At 40.5% G+C, this 25099-nt stretch overlaps 1 protein-coding gene across 3 annotated transcripts in view; it reads left to right on the top strand.

The window, feature by feature from the left end:
• Positions 1-25099, top strand: part of CSMD1 (CUB and Sushi multiple domains 1) — a 939172-nt gene that overhangs the window by 653556 nt on the left and 260517 nt on the right. For all 3 annotated transcript variants that reach the window (XM_077926388.1, XM_028722385.2, XM_077926389.1), the window contains one exon: positions 2769-2890. In XM_077926388.1, the coding sequence (XP_077782514.1) occupies positions 2769-2890 (122 nt within the window). The remainder of the gene's footprint in view (positions 1-2768; positions 2891-25099) is intronic.

Genomic DNA, 25099 nt, shown 5'->3' with positions numbered 1-25099 from the left:
TCACACTGTAATCAATGAGGATTAATTATGGCAACATGATGCTGGTATCCTTTGTTCAAAACGACTGTACAAAATAAATGAGATTAATCAATTGGAAACACATGGATGTAATATTGCTGTTAATTATAACCTTGCAGCTGAAACTCCTCACATTTTTATCACCTCATATTTTCAGTTTATGATAATATATGCATTCACATTTAAATAGATCCCAGCTAGGTATCATATGGGGACGCGGGTGACGCTGTGGTCTAAACCACTGAGCCAAGGGCTTGCTGATCGGAAGGTCGATGGTTCGAATCTCCACAACAGGATGAGCTCCCATTGCTCGGTCCCAGCTCCTGCCAACCTAGCAGTTTGAAAGCACATCAAAGTGCAAGTAGATAAATAGGTACTGCCCTGGTGGGAAGGTAAACGGCATTTCCGTGCGCTGCACTGGTTCGCCAAAAGCAGCTTAGTCATGCTGGCCACATGACCCGGAAAAACTGTATGCGGACAAACGCCGGCTCCCTCGACCAGTAAAGTGAGATGAGCGCCACAACCCCAGAATCGTTCACGACTGTAATTAACTGTTGGGGTCCTTTACCTTTTTAGGTATCATTTTAGGTATCATATGATTTGCCATGATGATACACTTTGGGAAATCTGTAAGAGTTACACTTAAACTGGCCTTTGTTAAATGCTTCTCCTTGTTCATTCGAACTCTGTAGTGGAACACTTGCCATAAGTAAAAGCATTGTCCTCGATACACAGATGTATGGACCTCATTTTTTAATGGACTTTCCCTGTAAGATCTCTTAGATGGAGGATTCTCAAATTTTCCACTCCCGGGGCACATTTGAAAAAGCTGAAAATTACTGAGGACCACTCAGTCACAAAATAGTGGTTGAAGGGCAGAGCCAGTCAAAAAGTGATGGGCAGAGGTGCAGTTTGGCATGATGAGCTGGTAACCAGTGCCATCATTTTTAATTGAGATCTAATCTCTCTTTGGAAATTGTGAATTCTTTGCCATAGTGATTTCCTTGTTGCAAGGAATCCATAATTCAGCCTCCCCATTCAAGGCAGAATTTGCCGATCCATTGAAGGTGGCTATTTATTATATATCTTCCTCCCCACACCTCCATTTTTTACTCAAGTATTTTTTATTAAGCTGTTGTTTCTCTATCCCTTTCACACAACTCATAGCTTGTTCTTGCAAAACTACCAATTTCTTTTATCTGTCCTTCCTGCTCCTTCTACATCACTTCTTTCCCCTTATAACAGCTGCCTTCTCATCCCTTCCTCTATGTTTCCATTATGACTAATTGCCATTTGGAAAGATCTACCTTTTGTTTCTTTTAATGTCCTTCAATGCCTCTAGACCATTCCCCTCCCTGCTCCTTGGTCTTCTCTGTCTCCCAGTTATCATTACTGTGTACCACTTTATTTACGACCACACAGGCTCAAACGCACAAGCCAGCAATTTAGTTCTCAGTGGTAGTGCTGGCACCGAATGTGGTCCGGGAGAGCGGGGCAACACTTTCTGTTTCACCTCAACTGGTGAAATGGGACATGCCACCTTGTACTGTTTTATTGTATTTATGTCATATTTCTGTAAAACACTTAGAGACTTTTAAATATTAAGCAGTTTAGAAATGCTTATAGATAAATAAAATTAAAAGTTGAAGAAAAAAAGGAGAGTAATCTTGTGGTTTTGGAAAAAATAAATTTGTGCAAATTTTGACATATGGCCAGATTGTTTTTCAGTATGTCTTTCCTAAAATTCCTTTTTAGAGGGTTTGAACCTGAACAGAGTGTGATGCAATGTCAGTGTATTGTTAGCACATTCACAAGACTTGGATGTGAGAAACAAAAGCAGCTTGTGAAATTAAGATTTTCTTTAATGTTTACTTTTTTCTTCTGAAAAAAACACACCAATCAGTTAAGTTTTGCCTGCTAATAATGATATATCCCTATTGTACATGAATCCTCCCTGTCTTTTAGGATACTATTTTATTGTTTTTATGATGTATTTTTGTAAAACACTTAGATACTCTTAAATATCAAGCAGTTTAGAAATGCTTTTAAATAAATGTCTCACCATGTAGACAAAGACTTTCTCAGTTTGCGTATTTAATTAAAATCTATGCAAGCTTCTGAAATACTCCATATTTATAACCAGGCATAGATTTCCAAGCAGTGATAATATAAATACATTTGTGTTGTGCTGTATTACATATTGTCTTTAGATTGTTCTGAAAATGAAGCATCATTGCAACAAAAATATAGCAATGAATGGAGAAGATGTGGAGTATGTGCAACAAGCAAACACACACACACACACACACACACACACACACACACACACCAGCCTCACCCAACCAAATGTTCTCAGATGTTTTTGGACTGCAGTTCCCATAATCCTTGACCTTTGGCCATGCTGGCTGGGGCTGATGATAGTTGTAGCCCAAAACATCTGGCAACCACTATGTTGAGGAAGCTGAAGTACTCATTCATTGTACAAAATCATCACCATCACCTAATAGTTTTGAAAACAAACAAAAATCTGTGTGAAATGCATGCATTTTGCTATCCACTGTTTCAGTGCCACTGGAATTAGTATGAATTTTGTCACTGCTGTCAATGTTATTAAGAGGTACGTTGTACACCTGCACTTGGTAGGTGGTGGCAGTCGGTTTTCTTCTTTTAATTTTGTTTGCCAATTTCCCTTGAAATAAATCTCCATGTCTGAGGCTTACCCACTACTTTGATGCTTTTTATGCTTCTAGCTAGAACATGTGGTTCCAACCTCCGTGGACCAAGTGGTATCATCACATCGCCCAATTATCCCGTTCAGTATGAGGACAATGCACATTGTGTGTGGGTGATAACAACACTTGATCCAGGAAAGGTATGCTTCCTCACTTTGTAGGCTTTCAAATGATTACATAGAGTTAATTGAGGCTTGCTTGCTTTTTCAAAAAAGAACATTTCCCCTTGTTTTTTAAAAAGAGCGTGCTCTAGTTTATTGTCCGCTAGTTTTCACTTTGATAAACTACAGCAGTGTAAGTGGCATTTGAACAGTATTGACTGCAAATAACATTACGGGCAGATTGTGTGGGTTTGCTATCAAATCCAATATAATAATAAAATACAGAGGGGGGGAAATATCTTTATTCATTGTTTTGTTCATTATTTCTGTCTCTTGTGAGGCATGGTAATAATGGAAATTAAAGTTAGTATTTTGTATTTTCCATTCCAGTACTTTTTGGCCCTAATATCAAAATGTATAATGAACTTGAATAATTGGTTTCGACACCCCAAATTCTAACTGGTTTGCATGCAATAGCACACATTTTGGTTCATTAACATGGCTAAAATAATTTAATAATCAGTATTTTTTATTTTTACTGAGTCCATCTGTAGGAAGCGATTTGTTTTAAGATAATGGTTTTATGATAAATAAGATGGAAGGATCTGAATTCATAAGGGCGGAATATAAATAACTGAAATAAAAAAATATGTGTGTGATAAACTCGCATGTGTGACACAATATAAGAGAAAAATTTCTGCAAGATCAAAGTTCTAAAGAGACAAAGGTGATATAATTTCAATTATTCATAAAATTAGTGTAAGGTTTCCACTGTAATTAAATGTTTTTTAAATAATAATTTTCATTTCAAATTGGATCATTCATCAAGTGTGTTGCCAATCAAGGGAGTAGTAAAGTTGTGACAAGGTGGGAAATATAATGTCATGCTCGTATGTTTGCTGCTTCTGTAGAATTATTTAGAATATCAGCACTTGTTCTCAGTAAATGTTTTTCATTTTGCTTTATTTCTCAAATCTCCTGTGGTGTCACAGAGATAGGTTTTGGAATGTATGCCTGTCAATTCAAGAAGTTCTCACATGTGGGAAGTAAGGACTAGAAGTGTGGTTTCAAAACTCGTTTCCCCTATAGATCACTTGACAAATTCTGGTTAAAAGGCGAAAGTTTTACACGATCTGAAGAGAAGCCAGAGTATGACTTGACAAATTATGAGAATCTCAATGGAATGAATTTTTGTTTTTTTTTTTTTTTCTGCATAACTCACAATTTAATAACTGTAGCAATGCTTCTTAGATGTTTCTTTTCTTGTGAGCAAAGTTCTGTGAAGTTGGGTATAATATTTGCCATATGAAGCCTCAGGTCAAATTCAGGATTCATCCTCCTTCTGTATTTGGATGTATGGTGATTATCCTTTCTGCAGACCGCACAAATGAACGTTGTGAATCACCAGTAGTTTCAGCAGATTGCAGTTTGAGAACCTTTTACTGGGGGATGGGGGGGAAGGATTGAAACCAATGAAGATGTATATGTTCGTTTTTTTGCTGAGCATGCAAGTCTACCATGTTTGGCCGGCAAGGAATTCACCGCTTTCAATACGAATCCAAAATGGAGATCACTCTGCGGGGAGCATATTCTTGTCCCAATGTTCGAAAAACTGTGATGGAAGAGTCATCACCTCTATTCAAGGCACCACTATCCTCTTGTTCCCTCAGTGTGGCCTTTGCCTAGTTGTTCATTTGCAGGACTCAGTAGGGTTTTTTTTTAGGGGTTCCCTGATTGGTAGACCCCTCTTTTTTTCATCTGTTCCATGCTGTGCATCTTAGGCTGTAATTTGGCTGATTGACTTTGGCCGTGGCTGGCAAGACATGTGTGCAGGAAATCACAGGTGTGCTGAGAGGCACCTGTAAGGTGAGGGATGGTTCCAACCCATGTCAATGCTGACTGGCTAGAGGTGCATTACAACTTGGACGCCCCTTCAGGCTGTTGGACATACCTCAATGAATGCCAACTGATGGGGTGGGGCTGCCCCCTTGGCTCCTCTTCAGGATCAGGCAATGGAGGAGTAAGCTCAGTTAGCTGGGTGCCAGGTAGATCTGTCCTTTCACAGCCATTTGGCAGTTTGCTAGTTGGCTTAATTTGCACTGCCTACACTATTAAGTAGGTCTTTCTCTGCCTCTTGCAGATTTGTTATTAAACAAGCTATGGCCCTTTAAGCCCATTTTGGTTGTCACACATGTTTATTGTAGTAGGGAAAGGACAATCTGTTTATTGCTGCATTGTATGGCTTTTAGCATTACCTTTGTCTCTTGCAATACATTTCCCCATCTCAGTTTTACCCATATCCTGGTTAATTCCTCTGTTTGTTTTGCAAGCTTCCGTCATTCATCTTTCCCAGCACTCTGCTTTCTTAGTAAAATGGGAAATCTGCTGTACTTTGTTGAGATGAGAAACCTATTTCAAAAATAGTCCCTAATGTGCTGCAAGTGTATCAAGTTGAAAAGGGGAACAAAAAATCTAATAAAAATTGGCAGTTTCATAACATGAAAGACAACTTGATTCACTTCTGAATGAGGTTAGAGGACTATTATCTTTTCATTGTCCTTGAAGTACCATTCCTGTATATTTGGTAGAAGGTTTGCTGGACCAGGCACTGTGAGCCTGGGCCATCAGGGCATGGGGTGTGCAAAGGAAAAAAGAATGACAAGACCAATAGCATGGGATCAAATGGCCACAACTTTATTGATTGGCATTGGATGTGTATCCTCAATCACCCAACCTGTCTGCTGGGTGATTATTCCTTTAGGGTTGATCCTAGGTTTTAGGATTGCCCTATGATGCAAATCAGTTCTAGGTTATCCCCCCAGGACACCATATTGGGAACTTTTATGGCCCCAAAAAACTTCCCATAAAATGCCCATCTGGGCATTGGACAGAATACATCCCCCTGGACCCCTTTAACAAGGGATCCTGAAAAATTGACCAATGTACTAGAGGTACGACTATGAGCCACCCATTTTTTCAGAATGAGAGTCCAGTCCAGTGCCCTTTTCTGCAAATAAGTTGTGACAGTTGCTATGAGGTTGGCAAAACCTCCTGAATAGGCCCAATTTGTCTGCAGATAAAACTCCTTCCTGGCTTCGAATATAGTGACCGAATACTTCCATAGCAAGGTCTATCACACGTCTCACCCATTTCCATTCAAAATGGCAAAACTTTTGGGTGGGAGGGACAAACATTCAATGTGTTAACTACACTGCTGAGTGTGAGTGGATACTTTACACACAGATTCAAAGCATATTTCCAAGACTACGCTTGCCTTCAGGGTGATAGAAAACTGTGTCCTGCCTGCCACCATTTCTCAATCTAAAGCAGTATTCAGCATCTAATTCTGGGGCATTAGAGATATTGTTTCAATTTTTCATATAATTTTGCAGAGACCCTACTGTCTTTATTAAATCCAATAAAACTATGTGGTTCAAGTGTAAAAATGAAGGCACATGAAATCTGAAACCCCCCCCAAAAGATAACACCCTCTTGAAGAAAATAAATTCCTCAAAGGTCATGGGGGGGAACTATGTTTACATAATTTTTGAAAAAGCATTTAGTAAAATTACCTTGCATTACAAGATTGGGAGAAAGGAATGAATATTCAGAAACCTGGCATCAATTGGGCTTTATCCTGAATGGTCATCTTGTGTTCTTACTCATATACAAATCAGCAGAGCCAACTAGGATTTCTCTTCTATGCTTCATTAAGCATCTGCTACCTTTTCCAAAGGCATTATCTTTTTCCGTTTAACTGTAATGAGCTTTTCAAGTTTGTTCTCTACCTGTTTAGAAGTATTTCCTTTTAATGCTCTGCTTATTTTGAAGGCTTGCTACCTTACCTTGGGGCCTACTAATGTATCTGCTGATCACAACCCTACTGAGCCGTTTCTTGAGAGTTCTGCTGCTCACAAATAGTTTCTTTGCAGTGGTGTTTATTTCCTGATGGCTTCATCTAGGCCATGCTGCAGGTGTTTTAATTTGTAGCTGATTCCTAAGATAGTTTAGCCTTCACTCCTTTGTGTTTTGTTTCTCGCTTTTTAATATTTGCCATCTTTGGATAATTTCCAGAAGCCCAACTTCATTTGTCGCTACTCTCTTTTTTTGCTCTGTATTTGTGCTATACTTCCAGTTTGCTTCAAACACATTCTTCTGTCCCCCACTGTTTTGGTTCCCTCTTCCTACTCTAACTGAAGGAGTCCTGCTGCTTTCACTATTGCATGCAAACTTTACTAACCACTGGGACTCTACTTTTCAGTCCATAGGAGGGCCAGGTGTGGTGTCATTTCTGGCAGTGATTCGGAGTGTAGCACATTACTCTCCTGACTGGTTAGAGACTATGGGATTGTTGCAGCTGCTGTGGGATAGAGTGATTCTTGGCTTAATGATCTGTTAAATAAAGGTGTGCCCTATTTGCAGCGTTGCCTGAAATCTTTGCCTGCTTTAGCATAAACCATGTATGCCAAGCAAATTCTGGGGCTTCTAACAAATGTTTTTGTGTTACTCCTGCAAATAGAAAACAGTTCACTAGCTGTTCCTATAAAGCAAAATAAGGCCTGCAAGCCACATCTTTCACACATCAACACCTCAAGAAGTAGTCTCAGACTGAGGGTCCTGGTTCAGTTCCTGAAACTGGTATGTAGAGCACAATCCATATTTGTCACTGCACAACAGGTCTGACTGGAAGAGATTGGAAATTTGTTTTACCATCCTTGTTTTATCAACAGTTAGTGCTGCTTCACACACCAAACTGGAGGTTTAAGTATGTTGTTTGAATGGATTTATGAAGTTTTACATATGACAATTGTGGAAAAACGAAACAGGGAATAATAGTGGATTGCAAGCTCAGTCATATGATAACATTGTAAATATGGGCTGAGCTGTGACCTGGCTCTATGATGAGGCTATCATATTACCTCTCTCTACGTGGACAGATCTACTCAAGCTACAGTTACATAAGCTCTGTACAGATCCCCTCAGCCATGTTGTCATGACTTCCTCATATACATATATGCAGCAGGTTACACTTTAGTCAGATCAGCAGATGTCTTATTCACAGGTTTCATTCTAGTTCCTAGTCAGGAATGGCTTTCTTATGATAGTTTGGTAACATGTGAATTGGCTTTTGGAAAGCCACCTTTGAGGACTACTTAAGCATCTTCATTAGAAGAATGTAATAATATAGACAAGTACTATTTGGGGTGTGTGTGTGTGTGTGCAGACATAGTCCAATGAAGTAATGGATGAAATACTGTCAGTAGGCCTGAAAGATACACAAACAGCAAACACACAAATATGTATATGGAAAATTTAAAGCTATGAGGCCTCTCACCATGAATTTCTTGCTTAACCCATTTCTGTGAATTGTTAATCAGCTGGGTCTTTTTAGCTATCAATACTTTAACACAGGCTTCCTCAACCTCGGCCCTCCAGATGTTTTTGGCCTACAACTCCCATGATCCCTAGCTAGCAGGACCAGTGGTCAGGGATGCTGGGAATTGTAGTCTCAAAAACATCTGGAGGGCCGATGCTTTAACAAATGGAGGAGGGGTGCCCAAAAGATTTTGTCTAGGGAGTTGCATGTCCCAACTTTCCAAAGTCAACTTTATGTTTGTTTGGTTTTTTTTTAATGTATATTCAGGTTGTTGGCTTATTTTAAGCCACACTGAGACTTCCCTTTGGGTCAGAAAGGCTGAATAAATTTAAAAATAAATATACACAACTGGATCCAGAAGAGCATACAGGGCTGGTGGGAAGCTGACGATCTCCTGCTCTTCCTCCTGGCACCTCAGCCCCTCCAAACGCCTAAGGTTTAAGCACCCTGTTGAATGGAGCAAGCTATTCTGCAGAGGAATGAGAGGGAAGGGGAATGCCCCCAAATCAATTAGAGGCAACTACTGTGAGCTCCCTTCCATACACCCTAAAGCAGCCCATGAGGACTGACTGTGAATATCGGGCATGGAATGTTGGCTAACTGTTCCTGGGTTGGCAGTAAATAGGATGGGGGGACATGGAGTGGGCAGAGGCAGAGAATAAAGAGGTGTTGTTTGCTGGCAACCTGAACAGGAGCGGTCCACGCTGCAGGTACCACTTGGGCTGAATGCTGACAATCCCAGCAATCTCAGAATGCACATTATATATAGCATAAAGTGGATACTGACAACCATATTTATACGCCTGTGACAATTTTTGCCAGCATATCTGAATTTTCTGACATTCACAGAATTCACTTGGGATTATCTAAATTCACCAAATTTCAGCATTCACTGTAGCATAGCTAGTAGAGGAAATTAGTACTATAAGTTTCTTATAAATTATATCAGTACCAACATTTTAAAAAGAGTTTGTGATATCAGATGATTCTATGTGCATTTGCACTGAAAATGTTTCGTTCTGTGAAGCAGCTTTTCGCCTCTGGTATCAGAAGTACCTTGGAGATATATTTTATTCTAGGTATTTATCTTGCACACAGCAAAAACAGAAGAAAATGTGTGCCAAGTCATATTCTCCGTGTCTATATTAATGTAAGGATTTCCATAACTCATGCATATTCACCTCTGACTATGGGCAAAGATTTGTTTTCAGTCAGTTTAAATTAGTTGGGATAATCGGTTTCAGTTTTTCTTCAGGATACTGTCTGCATTCTGATAAACAGCACTCCGATTATGTTAATCTTCCCCACTGTTTATTTTAGGTCATATGATAATACAACAATCAAGGGAAATTTGTGTACATTTAGTTCTTAATAATATTAGTAATGATGATAGCAATATTGTGTATTGATTGTGGAGAGCTGTCAGGCTTCAAATAAAAACAAAACATTGTTAGCCTCAATAATATTGAACAGAAAAGGAAAAAAAGTATCAAAATAGATCAAAGACAATTATTTTTTTACAACCCTGATAGTAAAATAACTCATAACTCATTAAGGGGTCACAAAATTTTGGTTATGCTTTCTGCCTTTGGTGGCAAGGGGGCAATTTTGCCTCGCTCCTAAGAATAGGGCAATTAATATGTGGCACTGCAGACATTGTTGGGTCCAGCTCCCATCAGCTTCAGCCAATATGGCCAATGGTCAGTGCTCATTCTCAGCACATGGAGGCAAATAGGGCGCATGGGCCATTCGGAAGAGCATGAGTTCCTTTCATATATTTATGCTGACTGTGGGCAGAGTCGATTTTCAATATAAAATCAGTGGAAGTTTGTTTATTTTAAAAGCAAGTCAAACCCTCCATGCCTATGACAAGATTTTCCCTCCATGCCTATGACAGGTAATGACAGCCATGCTCAAGTATTGAAATGGAAAAAAAAAGATGCCACCCACATACATTTATATGAAACCTAGTTTCTTTTGCATTGTTTACATGCAAGGCAAACAATTTTGTGCCTAGTAGAGAGCCTTGGGGCAGGCCATCTGTCTCTTTCTGATTCTGCCACTCGCATGCAGTCTGAAACTGCCATTGCATCGCCCGGGTTTCAGAATGTTAGCAGCCTAGCATGACATGATTTTAGACAGGCTTCATAAGAGACCAAGATGCCAGACAGTTTCACACATCGGTGCCAAGTCGAAACAGGTTAGCTGCAGATGTTAAGGATTTCTTTCTCCTTTCCCCCCTCCTGCCATCCATTTGAGGAAATTCTTACTGAAAAGTGAATTTATGTATTGGAGAATCCAGGCCCATGCATTCCATGCCCTGGAAATGGATTATTATGCCCTGAGATGTGGGGTGGGTGGAGGGTGAAGGGGGGACTATAACTAGTAGAACAGCCTTCACCACCCTGGTACCCTCCAGATGTTTTGGATTAACACTCCCATCAGCCTGGCTGGAGTAGAATATAATAAAACATTTAAAACAAAAATAAAAAAAACAATAACTTTGTACCTATTTATTCATTTTATGGCCAGTGACTCCCTGGGTTTCTTAGTATATGTTGGTTCATAGAGAACAGCTTAGACTGCTATGGGGAAGTATTATACAGACATCTGCAGCTTCCTCAGCCGTGTGTGTGTGTGTGTGTGTGTGTTATTTATTGACCTTATATCCCACTCTTCCAGTGATCTTGGGGCTGCCAGGAGACTGGCACTAAACAGGACTAATGCTTCTTGGTATACACACCAGTTCTTTTTGCAAAAGTGGCATCTAGATTTCTGAACCACATTTTAACACTGATGCCAGAGCAGTAACAGGAAGCAGAAGCAGCTGATAGAATTGACACCAGGAGTATCCAATATGGTACCCTTATATCAGGTGTCATTGGACTACAGTTTCCATCATTATGTAAACGTGAGTCCCACCACTCAGAGAGACTTCGTTCTAACATGCAAAGGATCAGACTGCAAAATAGCCATTTGTTGTTGAGAATATAAGGTTCACACTAAATTAATTGAGCTTATTTCCCATTGAAACCAAACCAGCTTAGCCTGGGTGCAAACTGTAATTGAACAACAGCAGCACTTTTCACATGGCAATTCAGTGTACAACCTATGAAGGAAGAATGAGAATGTGTCTGTTGGTGCCGTCCTCAATCTTCCCATGTATAACTGATTTGAACCACGGAACATGCATATGGTCAAGCTGCGCCTACAAACTCTGCCCTGCAAAAATGTTGGCTACAGATTGAATAGACACTTGACCACAGGCTTTGTGCAGAATATCCCCAGTTGAAACACAGGGGATGGACCCAGCAGATAGTCTCATAACCCTCTCCATGTGTGCTGATTGCACATAAATTGTTGTGTGAAAGGGGCTGGTAACAGTAACACTATTTGCATGGGGGGGGAAAATAAAAATTGAAAGTACGCCTTTGAATTTGCAAGTACAGTAATGTAGTTGCTTAATTGTACTCATTGATTGATTTTTGTTACATTCATTAAAAAAATTCAGCAGTATGGTAAGCAGAGTACGTTCTGCTTGATCTATTGATATACTTGCTCTGCAACTGTGCTCCTTTGGGTTCTTTCTAGATGCCATAAGATCACAATCAAATTTAGTTTTATTAGCAATAATTATTATATACAGGTTATCCTTGATTGTTTCTGTAGTCCCCCCACTGTTGATTGAAATGAGAACTGTTATTAAATTACACCTACAGACAGAAAGAGGGAAGTCTAGTCTATTAAATGTATTTGTGTAATGAATGCATAGTTCTGCATGGTGCCGTTTCAGATTAATGATATGAGAGTTTGGACCAGCTTAGGCCTGAAATATCTGCTACATATTCAGAGGAAAATGGATGTGTGATGATGTCATCAGTTTACTAGAGGAAAGGGCACCATACATTTTCATAGTGCTACATGGCACTTAAAATCATAGAAGTATATAATTGTAGAGTTGGAAGGGACCTCAATGGTCATCTAGTCCAACCCCTTGCAATATTATTTATTTTCTTTTTTCCCTCTGGGGAATATGTTAATGTATTTCACCATATGCATCATTCAATAACAGACTGATCCCAGGGCAGAGATATGCTTTGCTCTCATTTCTTCCCATGCAATGGGGGGGGGGGGTCAAGAAGTGAGACACACTGGACTCAGCTATATTAGCAAAGAAACAGTGCTTTATATGTGTTGTTTATGCATTCTAACACTGTGACACCAGATGGCGCTGTAGAGTTCCATTTTTGCCAATCCGATTTCTCATACAAAGTTTGCAATGCATTTAACTGAAACGTTTCTAGATCCATCCACTGTGTAGCACGGGCCTTGTTAGAATGTAGCTTTAGGATATAATACAATGTAGGCTTTCCCTGGTTGGCTTGAAACAAAGTATTAAAAACACAATGAATAAAATTTAAAAATTAGCCGTAGATGGCCTTGCTTAGAGGCAGCATAATATAATTTACTGGGAAAATCCGGATGAGTTAAAAATAATAATAATCTAGGACAATAAAGCAGCCACCAGGGAATCTTCTCTGGTGAGGTTGTTCGAAAGCAGAGATCCACCGTTACCAAAAAGGTCATCTCCTTTATCACCCATCTCATTTCATTTGGTGAGGGCACCCTTAGCAGAGATGCCAAAGAGATTCTTTATGTTCAGGCAGGCATTTTGTAGGAGTAAGTGATCTTTCAGGCAGCATAGTGCTAAGCTCTTTGGGTCTTTATAGTTTACAACCAGTACTCTAAATTGAGCCCGGAAATGGACTAACCCATAAAAAGCACAGTGGTTGGGTGGTGGTTGTTTAGTCGTTTAGTCGTGTCCGACTCTTTGTGAGTGACCCCATGGACCAGAGCATGCCAGGCACTCCTGTTTTCCACTGCCTCCCGCAGCTTGGTCAAACTCATGCTGATAGCTTCGAGAACACTATCCAACCATCTCATCCTCTGTCGTCTCCTTCTCCTTGTGCCCTCCATCTTTCCCAACATCAGGGTCTTTTCCAGGGAGTCTTCTCTTCTCATGAGGTGGCCAAAGTATTGGAGCCTCAACTTCAGGATCCGTCCTTCCAGTGAACACTCAGGGCTGATTGGTTGGGTTAGAGTCAGACATTATTTAAGCACTGTCCTAGCGAACTTTGTTCTGTATTTCTCCCCTTTGAATTTCTTGTAAACAATGCACTTTATTGTATGTCAAAAAATGTATACAAAATATTGGATAAGATTATCATGATTGTATTCAGTTTCTCTAAGTAGCCATGCTAAGGCTCAAGTGTGGAGAGAATAGCTGTTAAGGGTTTCTTAGTGAAAACACACTCTGTGTGGGTTCACAAATGCCCTCTTTTCCCCGCTATAAATTCAGCTATTCTGTGGTGCAGCCTAATCACTGAAAAATTAAATGGCTTCTGATGCCGAACTCTAGTGCAAATTAAGTACTGAATAATTCTGATCCTATTTTTATGTTATAATTCCCTTACCATTATGTTTTCTTAAATGGACACCCTTTCACTAGGTGTGTTCAAATCCTTGAATCAGATCAAATACATGCCTGCTATAGCACAAGTATCCTCAGTCATTTTCTCTCCTGTTATTTACATAGAGTATAAAACATCTCAATTTAGCTCTCAGTTCTGGAGTTGTTCTAAGGTTTTATCTCTAGAAGATGCTAAATTGCTAAGCAGAGGACTCAATTAGAATATTTTTTTGTTTCCAAATACTTATTAACATGACATCTGGTATAGTTTTAACTATAAGAAATGATTATGCTAAACAGCATCAGGACCTATTCTGAATACAAGGCTTTAGGAAAATTTAAATATTTTTGGTTGAAATACACAGCTGTGGTAACTGTGAATAATTTACTGTCCACTTCTATACCCTGTTCATTTCCAGTTACACTACAGTTTTACCTTTCCACTCCTCTAGTGATGCTTTGCACTTCCCATAATTTTCTTTCAGGTATCCTCAAATCTGCCACTATGCATGAAACATACAATTCACATCACTATCCCTATTCTCTAAAGCCACTTGTTCTGCTGTGCATTAGAGAAAACTGGCAGGCAATAATGGCCAGCAGATAATTCTAAAAAGGAAGGTGGGGAGCAAAGGCTAACATAGAGCACAACATCAATAATAATAATAATAATAATAATAATAATAATAATAATAATAATTTTTTAAAGCACAGCATTGCAAGAATTCTGCAAATTTGGCATCAATGTGGAAACAAACAACCCCCCCCAAACGATTTACACCAGAAATTATTGTTTAATGAATTATCTTGGGTACATTGTTAAATACCGTATTTTTCCATCTATAAGATGCCCCCATGTATAAGATGCCCCCTATTTGGGGGGACTCAGATTTAAGAAAGTGGCGGGAGATGGCCCCGTGTATAAGACGCCCCCTAATTTTTGACATTATTTTTTAGGGGGAAAACCTAGTTTTATTCACGGAAAAATACGGCAAATAAACATTTGTTTAAAAGTGAAAAGACACTTGGGAACATATTGGGTCAAGCAAGACATGCCACATCACCGCAAGAGGGCAGTCATAAGACTGGAGAGTATAAACATTGGCACTGCCTGGGAATAAAATAAAAGGGAAAATATGTGCTTCGGAAGTTACCATGGTGGTTACGTCTGAAATGGTGATACGGTTCTTTGAACAGGGAGCGATTCTGTTGGCTCAACAGCCAGGAAAGTGCAAAACCCAAAATATGCTCCGTCTGGGAGGGGCAGATTAGGTAGTTTTTAGTAGGAATTCACAAAGCGTAACTTCCTCAGGTTTCCCTAGTTCCAGCCACCTCTAATCAAGGAAGCTGGAAAGAAACCATAGTAAGGGCAAAAAGCAAGCATTTGGAATGATCATTTGAATGAATCCCATTTGCCTGAGGGGGAAAAAGTAAGGGAATAGGCCAGAGGAAAAGAAAACTTCCCTGAAAATAAAATAACTAGCATACCTAGGAGAAAGGATGTTACATCCCTCTGCTGTGAAGCTATTGATGTAAGGGGTCACTGAAAACTGATCACCCAGCTGAAGCCGTTCTGTCCATTTAACCACTTCATTCTGCTGTTTATATAGACCAGGTCTTAAAAGTCTCAGAATCATACTCTGTAAGTACAGCAGTGACTGAAATGAAGTTCACAGCAGCTAATGCAATGCATGAGCAACATTGCACAGGTCAAGGAGGCCTATATAAGTCTCAAAATGAATAACTATAAGCTGTTGATAAGCACGGAGAGCAACATATTGCTGTAGGTTTTCTAACACCAGGCTGGTTTAGGTAAATGTTAGTCCTATCCAGTTACGGTGTCAGAGACGCATTAAGTAGAATAATGTGTTCATTCTCAGCCAATCTGTCTCTGACAGATGTAGATAAATTGCAGTGGTGCCATTAATTAACAATAATGACTAGGTAGTTGAGCAGATTTAATCCTGAAAAAGATTTGGTTGTAAAAACAAAGTGATATAAAACTAAAGAGCAGATCAAGTACTGTCCCATTCCACAAGACAATACTGAGCAGGGCTCATTCAAGTTTCCATTGTTTCTCGCTCTCTCAAGCCTGAACTACATTCAGATGTGGGATTTATTGCCTTAGCTTTACTACTTATAATGTGGATACTTCTGTCCCAATTTACAACTTTCCCTTTGCACTACAGTGTCTGTTGCATTATGGAACTGTGGATTTTTCATCACTATACCTCCAGGCCACTCTAAATTTTAAATGGTGGAGGGAAACGGTATACTGTTATACCATTACAAATTTTGTAAATGCAGAACTCCTGTGATTTTCCAACTTAATGGGGTTGCTAGCAGATTTTTTTTTCCTTCTGGAAACTAGATTCCACTAGATTTCCAGAAGTGGCTTTTATGCCATGTGAATTGCTGACAATGGAATACTAGATTGATATTACTGGGTATAGAAAATTTATTAATTTTTTGTTTAAAGTTATGGATTATTTTTATTGAAATGTTTTTAAATACTGTTTGCATATGACCTTGAACATTTTTAAAAATAGATTAACAGTAAAATGTAAAATAATTTGCTCATTAGTTAGTTCTGGTGCATTGTGAGCATACACAATTTGGCTATATATAGTGTTCATTTGACTCGTTCATTATAAAAATTTAAGCTATTACACTGCTCTATTCCATTAAGGCTTAAAATATGTATGTCATTTGTACATTAGGAAGATGAATGGAAGGAACTTAGTAATACTTTATGAGTACTCAGAAAGCACAACAAATGATATAGAGGTTGAAGCACATGTAACTGTGTTGCTAAGATTGTTATTGTGCAGCAGTAGAGATGGCCTACATAATCCAGGACCTTTCTCCCCATAGTAACCCTCTGAACAGAGAGAGGGAAACAAAAGGTTAAAAGGCAGAAGGCTACGTGAACATGCAGCCACATTTATTAAGAGGTGCAAAAAAGAACAGTCTGAACATAGAAAAAGAAACTGAAGAAAGACAAAAATGATGTATAAGAGAAGGGTGAAGAAAGGATTCATGACCCAATAAGTTCAGGTAACATGTAGAGTCACTGATAATAATAATAATAATAATTTATTATTTATACCCCGCCCATCTGGCTGGGCCTCCCCAGCCACTCTGGGCGGCTTCCATAAAAACCAAAAATACAATAAAATATCACATGTTAAAAACTTCCCTGAACAGGGCTGCCTTAAGATGTCTCTTGAATGTCAGGTAGTTATTTATCACTTTGACATCTGCTGGAAGGGCGTTCCACAGGGTGGGCGCCACTACCGAGAAGGCCCTCTGCCTGGTTCCCTGTAGCTTTGCTTCTCGCAATGAGGGAACCGCCAGAAGGCCCTCGGCGCTGGATCTCAGCGTCCGGGCAGAATGATGGGGGTGGAGACGCTCCTTCAGGTATACTGGACCGAGGCCGTTTAGGGCTTTAAAGGTCAGCACCAACACTTTGAATTGTGCTCGGAAACGTACTGGGAGCCAATGCAAGTCTTTCAAGACCGGTGTTATATGGTCTCGGCGGCCGCTCCCAGTCACCAGTCTAGCTGCCGCATTCTGGATTAGTTGTAGTTTCCGAGTCACCTTCAAAGGTAGCCCCACGTAGAGTGCATTGCAGTAGTCCAAGCGGGAGATAACCAGAGCATGTACCACTCTGGCGAGACAGTCCGCAGGCAGATAGGGTCTCAGCCTACGTACCAGATGGAGCTGGTAAACAGCTGCCCTGGACACGGATTTGACCTGTGCCTCCATGGACAGCTGTGAGTCCAAAATGACTCCCAGGCTGCGCACCTGGTCCTTCAGGGGCACAGTTACCCCATTCAGGACCAGGGAATCCTCCACACCTGCCCGCCTCCTGTCCCCCAAAAACAGTACTTCTGTCTTGTCAGGATTCAACCTCAATCTGTTAGCCGCCATCCATCCTCCAACCGCCTCCAGACACTCACACAGGACCTTCACCGCCTTCACTGGTTCTGATTTAAAAGAGAGGTAGAGCTGGGTATCATCCGCATACTGATGAACACCCAGCCCAAACCTCCTGATGATCTCTCCCAGCGGCTGCATGTAAATGTTGAAAAGCATGGGGGAGAGGACAGAACCCTGAGGCACCCCACAAGTGAGAGCCCAGGGGTCTGAACACTCACCCCCCACCACCACTTTCTGAACACGGCCCAGGAGGAAGGAGCGGAACCACTGTATAACAGTGCCCCCAGCTCCCAGCCCCTCAAGACGGTCCAGAAGGATGCTATGGTCGATGGTATCAAACGCCGCTGAGAGATCCAGCAGAACTAGGAAACAGCTCTCACCTTTGTCCCTAGCCCGCCGGAGATCATCAACCAGTGCGACCAAGGCAGTTTCAGTCCCATGATGAGGCCTGAATCCCGACTGGAAGGGATCCAAATGGTCCGCTTCTTCCAGGCGTGCCTGGAGTTGTTCGGCAACCGCTCGCTCAATCACCTTGCCCAGGAATGGAAGATTTGAGACTGGGCGATAGTTGGCCATCGTGGCCGCATCTAAAGATGGTTTTTTAAGAAGCGGTTTAATAACCGCCTCTTTCAGCGGGTCTGGGAAGGCTCCCTCACGGAGGGAAGCATTCACCACCCCACGAAGCCCATTGCCCAGTCCTTCCCGGCTAGCTTTTATAAGCCAGGATGGGCAAGGGTCCAGGAGACAGGTGGTTGGTTTCACTCGTCCAAGCAGCCTGTCCACATCCTCGGAGGTAACAGATTGGAATTGATCCCACTCAACTTGACTAGACAGAACTCTAGCACTCTCCCGCCCCGGCCCTGCTCCCACGGTGGAGTCTACTTCTTCCCGAATCTGAGCGATTTTATCTGCAAAAAACTTTGCAAAATCATTGCAGGAGAACATGTGGCCCGTACTGGGCCCCAATGTTGCAGGTGGTTCCGCTAAATTGTGAACCACCTGAAAAAGTCTCCTGCTGCTGTTTTCTGCAGATGCAATAGAGGCGGTGAAGAAATTCTTCTTCGCCGTCGCTATCGCCACTTGGTAGGCTCGACGTTGAGCTCTAACCTGTGTCCAGTCAGATTCGGAATGAGTTCTCCGCCACCGGCGCTCTAGCCGTCTCAACGATTGTTTCATTGCCCTCAGATCCGTGGAAAACCACGGGGCTGTCCGGGCTCCATGCAATCGGAGAGGGCGCTTCGGAGCCAAACAGTCAATAGCCCTGGTTAACTCCACATTCCAGCGGGCCACCAGGGAATCAGCTGAAAGGCCATCAACATGGGATAAAGCATCCCCTACCACTCTCTGGAAACCATTTGGATCCATTAAGTGGCGGGGGCGGACCATCCGAATTGGTCCCACCTCCCTGCAGAGGGGATGGGTCGCAGAGAAGTCCAGTTGCACCAGGAAGTGATCTGACCATGGCACATGATAGGGATGGATGGATCAATCTTTTTCCAGTCCTCTTTCTATTTTCAACATGTTCATTCATAAGTCTGTTTTGTTCCTTGCAGTATTCGTTGGTGAATATTTTATTTTAAAATAGTATCATGGAAAATGTGTGCTTAAAACACTTCTTTGCAATAAGATATTAAAATATATTTTCAATATGTATCAATTTGTAAACACATTTTATATATAAAAAAGCAAAATGGTAATGTATTTTTGTATTATTATCTTTCGGAACAAAAAAACGTTTTCAAGATTCAGACAAATGCAAAACCTGAAGGGCAGTTGCCTTCCAAAGGATGTATTAGTCCAGAGGGTAGTGATCAGGTCAGTTCACTTAAAAAATCAGACTAAATAAATTTATCTTCCATCTCTAGTCACTGCTCCTATATATGTGAAGATGGAGTGGGTGACCCTTCAATTGTTATAAATTAAACTTCCTGTCGGCATAAAGATCAGCATGTTTTCCCACCCAAAAGTGCACTGATGTGGAAGGAAAGGACTTCACATTATCTGATATTTAGGAAGGTCTCAAATAATAGGTTCATATGTCCTTGAAGGTAAAGTATTAAAATGTGGTTCATTAAGGAGGGCAAATTAAGATTAGCTCCTGCATCCTACCAAATTTATAGCAATTTAGGGCATCCCCAAAATGTGAACCAATCTAATTGACCTTACAGTCATGGCAATGACAACATGATCATCATCAGACGCTATGAGATACCATACTTCGGCAGTGCAATCGTGTCCTCTTAACAGGGTTTTGGGTGGAGAAATCAGCGGCATACATGTAAAATAGTTAATTCAAAGTTGGGAAGGGAAAAGAAGTCATTTGCAGTGGACCAGCCTGGCCTAGTGCTCCTGAACTCGCTTGAGACCAAAACACAATACAGTGGTGCCTCGCAAGACGAAATTAATTCGTTCCGCGAGTTTTTTCGTCTTGCGATTTTTTCGTCTTGCGAAGCACGGTTTCGGAAAAGTTTTGGAAAAGCTTCAAAAATCACCAAAGTCTTCAAAAACCTCAAAAAAGGCTACCACACTGTGTGCTATGAGTTGCTCCTCGAAGTCAAGTCGCAACTGTATTAACGGTTTTAAGAAAAAGGAAACAAACTTGCAAGACGTTTTTGTCTTGCAAAGCAAGCCCATAGGGAAAATCATCTTGCGAAGCAACTCAAAAAACCAAAAACCCTTTCGTCTTGCGAGTTTTTCGTCTTGTGAGGCATTCGTCTTGCGAGGTACCACTGTACTATTCGCGATGTAGTTTTGGTGCGCAAAAAGGGTACACACACGCACATAAAGTAAAGTACATATTTACGTATGTACAAAGTATATACTGTATTTTATGGATGGAAGCATTGAAAAGTTCATGAAAAAGTGGGTTAAATGCTGACCTACTGTGCATTATTTCAGAAGATGTGAATAAAACAGGATGAAATGAATGGTATGATTGAGTACCAGTAAGAAGGTGAACTTAAAACTGCTTAGTTCATCCTCAGAAGGAAGAACATTTCGCCCCCGAGGTTTCTAAACCCAGAGTTCACTCCAGCTTCTGCCAGCTATGAATAACATTTAAATCAACGTTAGTTTGATTTATGAGAAAATTATAACTTAACAGTGTGGGCCTTACAATGTGGAAAAAGGAAGAGAGAGTAATGTGGTGTACCAAGTTACTAAGTTACTAAGAATAGTTAAGTTATGTTAGTGTTGGTTGTATTCGGACCCAACTTTCAACTATTGATATTTGCCATAGAGCGTAATTCAGTATTTCAGTATGCATTTCCCCCCACCCGTACCTCATAGTCCCTGGCAAATACAATACAGAATGGGTTGTAAGGTTCCTCAACATCCTCTGCCTGCAGCAATCATCTCTGCATTACACCCGTCATTTATTTAACAGGCAGTTTTTATCCCTGCTCTCTTCTCTTGCTCGGGCATATGAAGAAAGAGGCTCAAATAGGTTCCTAATAGTTCTTTCATAAAAGGGGCGGCAGGGGGTGCTGAGCCGGCGGATTGTCTCACAGTTTCCCCCTGTGGTTAAATCACATTGTCTGTGATTAATTTGATGTTCAATACTTAGAGTTTCTGGGCTGATGCTTAATCAGACTAGTCATATATGAGGCACTGCTGTGTCACAGTAACCTAATGGGGAAGCTGGGCAAACGCACATAAACGGGATATATAAGATCTACAGTTTGGTGGTGGTGTTTTGAAATTTAGTGAGCAACAGACAAATGTATAAATTGGGATTTTGTTTCCTATTTTCCAATTTAGACACCTACTATTGGCATATTTCAAGGCTCTTTTAATAGGATTTCAAGATGGCGGGTACAAATCATAGAATCATAGAATTGTAGAGTTGGAAGGGACCACATGGGTCATCTATTCTAGTCCAACCCCTTGCAATGCTGGAATATTTTGCCAAACATTGGGTTTGAACCCTCAACCCTAAGATTAAGAGTCTCGTACCCTACCAACTTAGCTAAATGAAAGTGAATGATATATAGTTTGTGATGACAGAACATTAGACAGTAAAAATTATATGCCTGGTAATGTTGACTGTTATAGCTTTTTAGCTATGCAGTAAAAATATTAATATAAAAAGAATGTGTTTCTGTGCACAGAAGCAAGTCAGCTGTATCCTGTGACATATAGCCTACCTATTAATATGTCTTGACAAACAGTTATTCAAATAAAGTACAGCTGAATATATTTGAATGGACTGTGGGGACATGAACTACTTTGGATAAACAGAAGTGCAGTTTGCTCATACATTTACATGGATGGAGTAACTTGGGGGATTATCTGTAGACTTGGATAACCAGAATGTTTTTGATATGCATAATTTGGCTAAGGGGAATTCTAGTGTATTGTCAGTCCCAATGCCCTGAAGTCCAGCTTCCAAGCATTATCATGCAAATTATATTTTTTTGAAAATTATATATTGTAAATGGAAAGCGGAAATTCTTATGAATCCCCCCCTTAAGATCTTGTGTTGTTGTTGTTCATTTAAAAAACAACAACAACCTTTCTATTAAAAGGTCCACATAGTCGAGAACACAACTATGCCTGCATAAAAACAGGAAAGGGCAAGATTTTATTTATTTATTTATTTATTTATTGCAGTCATATTGCTGGTGACATTTCCTAATAAGTATTATTATCATAATTATTTTACCTTTCCAGCAAGTCAGCAGCAAAAGCAAGTTTCAAAATACTTAATAGACAGAAGTAACAGTGTGTTCTGGATTAAAGCTGTATTTCAATGCATTAATATTAATACTTCCAATTTGGAAGTGATCTCTTTTGAAATGCTTCTTGTATGCATTTTGTGTTTGTACTACATACATATTAAGAAGAGTTTCATGGTATGTGTTACTTATCTGATTTTGAGGAATGAATAAATTGCATAGAACAATCTCCAAAACCCTTTGAGGTACTGGAGACATTTAGTAACAGAAACAGTATCAACAACTACTTGACAGCCACTTTGCAGCATCTAAGCATCTTTATTATAGCTGAGCAGTTTATAACAGAAATCCCAAATACTAGGCATAATCCAAACTTGGAACACATTTAAGCCTCATTGTTTTCTTTGGTATTGCTAAGCATATGTTAGGTACCACTGGAATATTCTGATTTGAACTAGAGCTGCGTCAATATTTTCAAGTCATCTTTTATCTGCAATGTGGGAGAGAGGGAAACCTACCACCACAAATAAATAAAAAAATGAGGAGTGGCAAAATGGATTCACAAACTTCTCTGTGTGGGGCAGGGGAGGGTTTGGCTTACTTTACTGTTGTTGTTGTTTAGTTGTGTCTGACTCTTCTGACCCCATGGACCAGAGCATGCTGGGCACTCCTGTCTTCCACTGCCTCCTGCAGTTTGGTCAAACTCATGTTAGTAGCTTCAAGAACACTGTCCAACCATCTCGTCCTCTGTCGCCTCCTTCTCCTTGTGCCCTCCATCTTTCCCAACATCAGGGTCTTTTCCAGGGAGTCTTCTCTTCTCATGAGGTGGCCAAAGTATTGGAGCCTCAGCTTCAGGATGTGTGCTTCCAGTGAGCACCGGGGGCTGATTTCCTTCAGAATGGAGAGGTTTGATCTTCTTGCAGTCCATGGGACTCTCAAGAGTCTCCTCCAGCACCATAATTCAAAAGCATCAATTCTTTGGCGATCAGCCTTCTTTATGGTCCAGCTCTCACTTCCATACATCTAAGTACTTTACTAAAAAGTGCTAAAATAAGCCACTTATGTGGCCACATGCAGAAAGCAGAGGATACGCTGAAATCTCACAACTCTGCCATGTTTCTTGCTGGGAACATGTTGGAATGCACATTCTAACCCACACCCCCCCAGCAGGAAGTTTTGGAGGATTAGGAGACCCAGCACCTGTTGTGCAAAGCAGCATAAGGTTCATTTTTAAGGGCGGAAAGGGGGAGAAATTGTTGGTACCTTGTGGCCAATCCCCCTCCCCAATACTGTAAAACTTAATGGAGTTTCTCCCACCACCCTGAACAGTGCAGAATTTATCTCCTCCTCTCATAGGGAATTAACGTCCCTCCACAAAAATGGAGCAAAATCCAGCTCGGCTGCCCTGAACAAGTTACTAGGCCCACTAGTCCCCTCCATGTGGTCCAGGAGGCCATTTCAGTCAAGCCACCCCACCTTCTCTAAACTTGATGTCATGTTCTTGACATTAGGTGTGGGGCAGATGAAAACCCAGCTCAGCTAAAAGAGGCTTTGCAGAGTTAGCATCAGCCAGCTGATTGGCAGTACCTGTAAAGCCCTCTTGCAAAGCACTATGCAAAGTGCTGGTATTCAGAAGATCCAGTAATGTCAGCTGACTGACATTTATTCACAAGTCCCTTTTTAAAGCACTGTGTAAAACAGCATTTTGAAAGGGACTTCTGTAGACTCATGGGCAAAAAAATAAATCACCTGTCATCAGGTGATTGACAGGCTGGAGGCTCTATCAAACTTGGCCCTCAAGTTCCATTGTGGACCTTTTAATATAATTTTTTAAAACAAACCTATGAAACTTATGTTCACACTTCATCCTTCTTTAATTATTGTTCTGAGTTGCTTTTCCCAATGTTTGCATGTTAGTGCCCCTGGAGATGACAATATCGTGCGATTTTGCAAGAAAAGTGGAACCCCCCCCCCAAAAAAAAACCCTAGAACATCTGTGGTGTGAAATGTTACAGTATTTCAGCAGGAAATTACTGGACATGCAGCAATAGGAATCTAAGCATTTCTTATGTCTGCCCTGAAACTTTTCTGGGCATGAACCATGCTGAAAGTAGAACTGTGCATAATTTCATCATGAATGTATACTTAAAAGTATGTCTATGATCACATCTGTCTATGATCTCAACATCTCACATGATTGTAACATGTGGATAACTAAAAATGTACTTCAGTACAAATAAGAACTGTAAACAAAATGAAACAAAATGAAGCGGGGTTTTTTGTTTGTTTGTTTTAAAGCACCGACGGGAAGGTAAACGGCGTTTCCGTGCGCTGCTCTGGTTCGCCAGAAGCAGCTTACCTTTTAGCACCAGTATAGTGAGATAGTGCCCTAAAAAGCACACTGCTGTGTTCTGTAGTTCTCTCTGTATCCAAATAATTTCAAGGTCTGGCTAAAACGAGTCTTATATAACCAAGTTTATATATACTAAAGAGCATATACATCACTCGCATGCTGAGTTGTAAGGGACCATTTAGCTACATTTTCAGGTTTCTGTTGAATGAAAGAAAGTATAATTACCAAAACTGAATGTAAACCTTAGAGAAATGAGGAGATCACATAGTATTTATCGTAACAGTTTTCAATTCAAACCACCAAAGTCATGAGCTATGTTTCCGCTCCAGTTTTCTTCCCTTGTGTATGGCATTAGCTATTATACTGAAGGGCAAGAGCGAGGCAATCATCTCTAAGCTGCTGCATTATCAAGAGAGTGCTAGGTGTGCTC

The sequence above is a fragment of the Podarcis muralis genome, chromosome 3, assembly GCF_964188315.1.
Source record: "Podarcis muralis chromosome 3, rPodMur119.hap1.1, whole genome shotgun sequence".
Lineage (NCBI taxonomy): Eukaryota > Metazoa > Chordata > Lepidosauria > Squamata > Lacertidae > Podarcis > Podarcis muralis.
The sequence above is the reverse complement of the archived record's forward strand: the minus strand, read 5'-3'. Positions and strand labels throughout refer to the sequence as shown.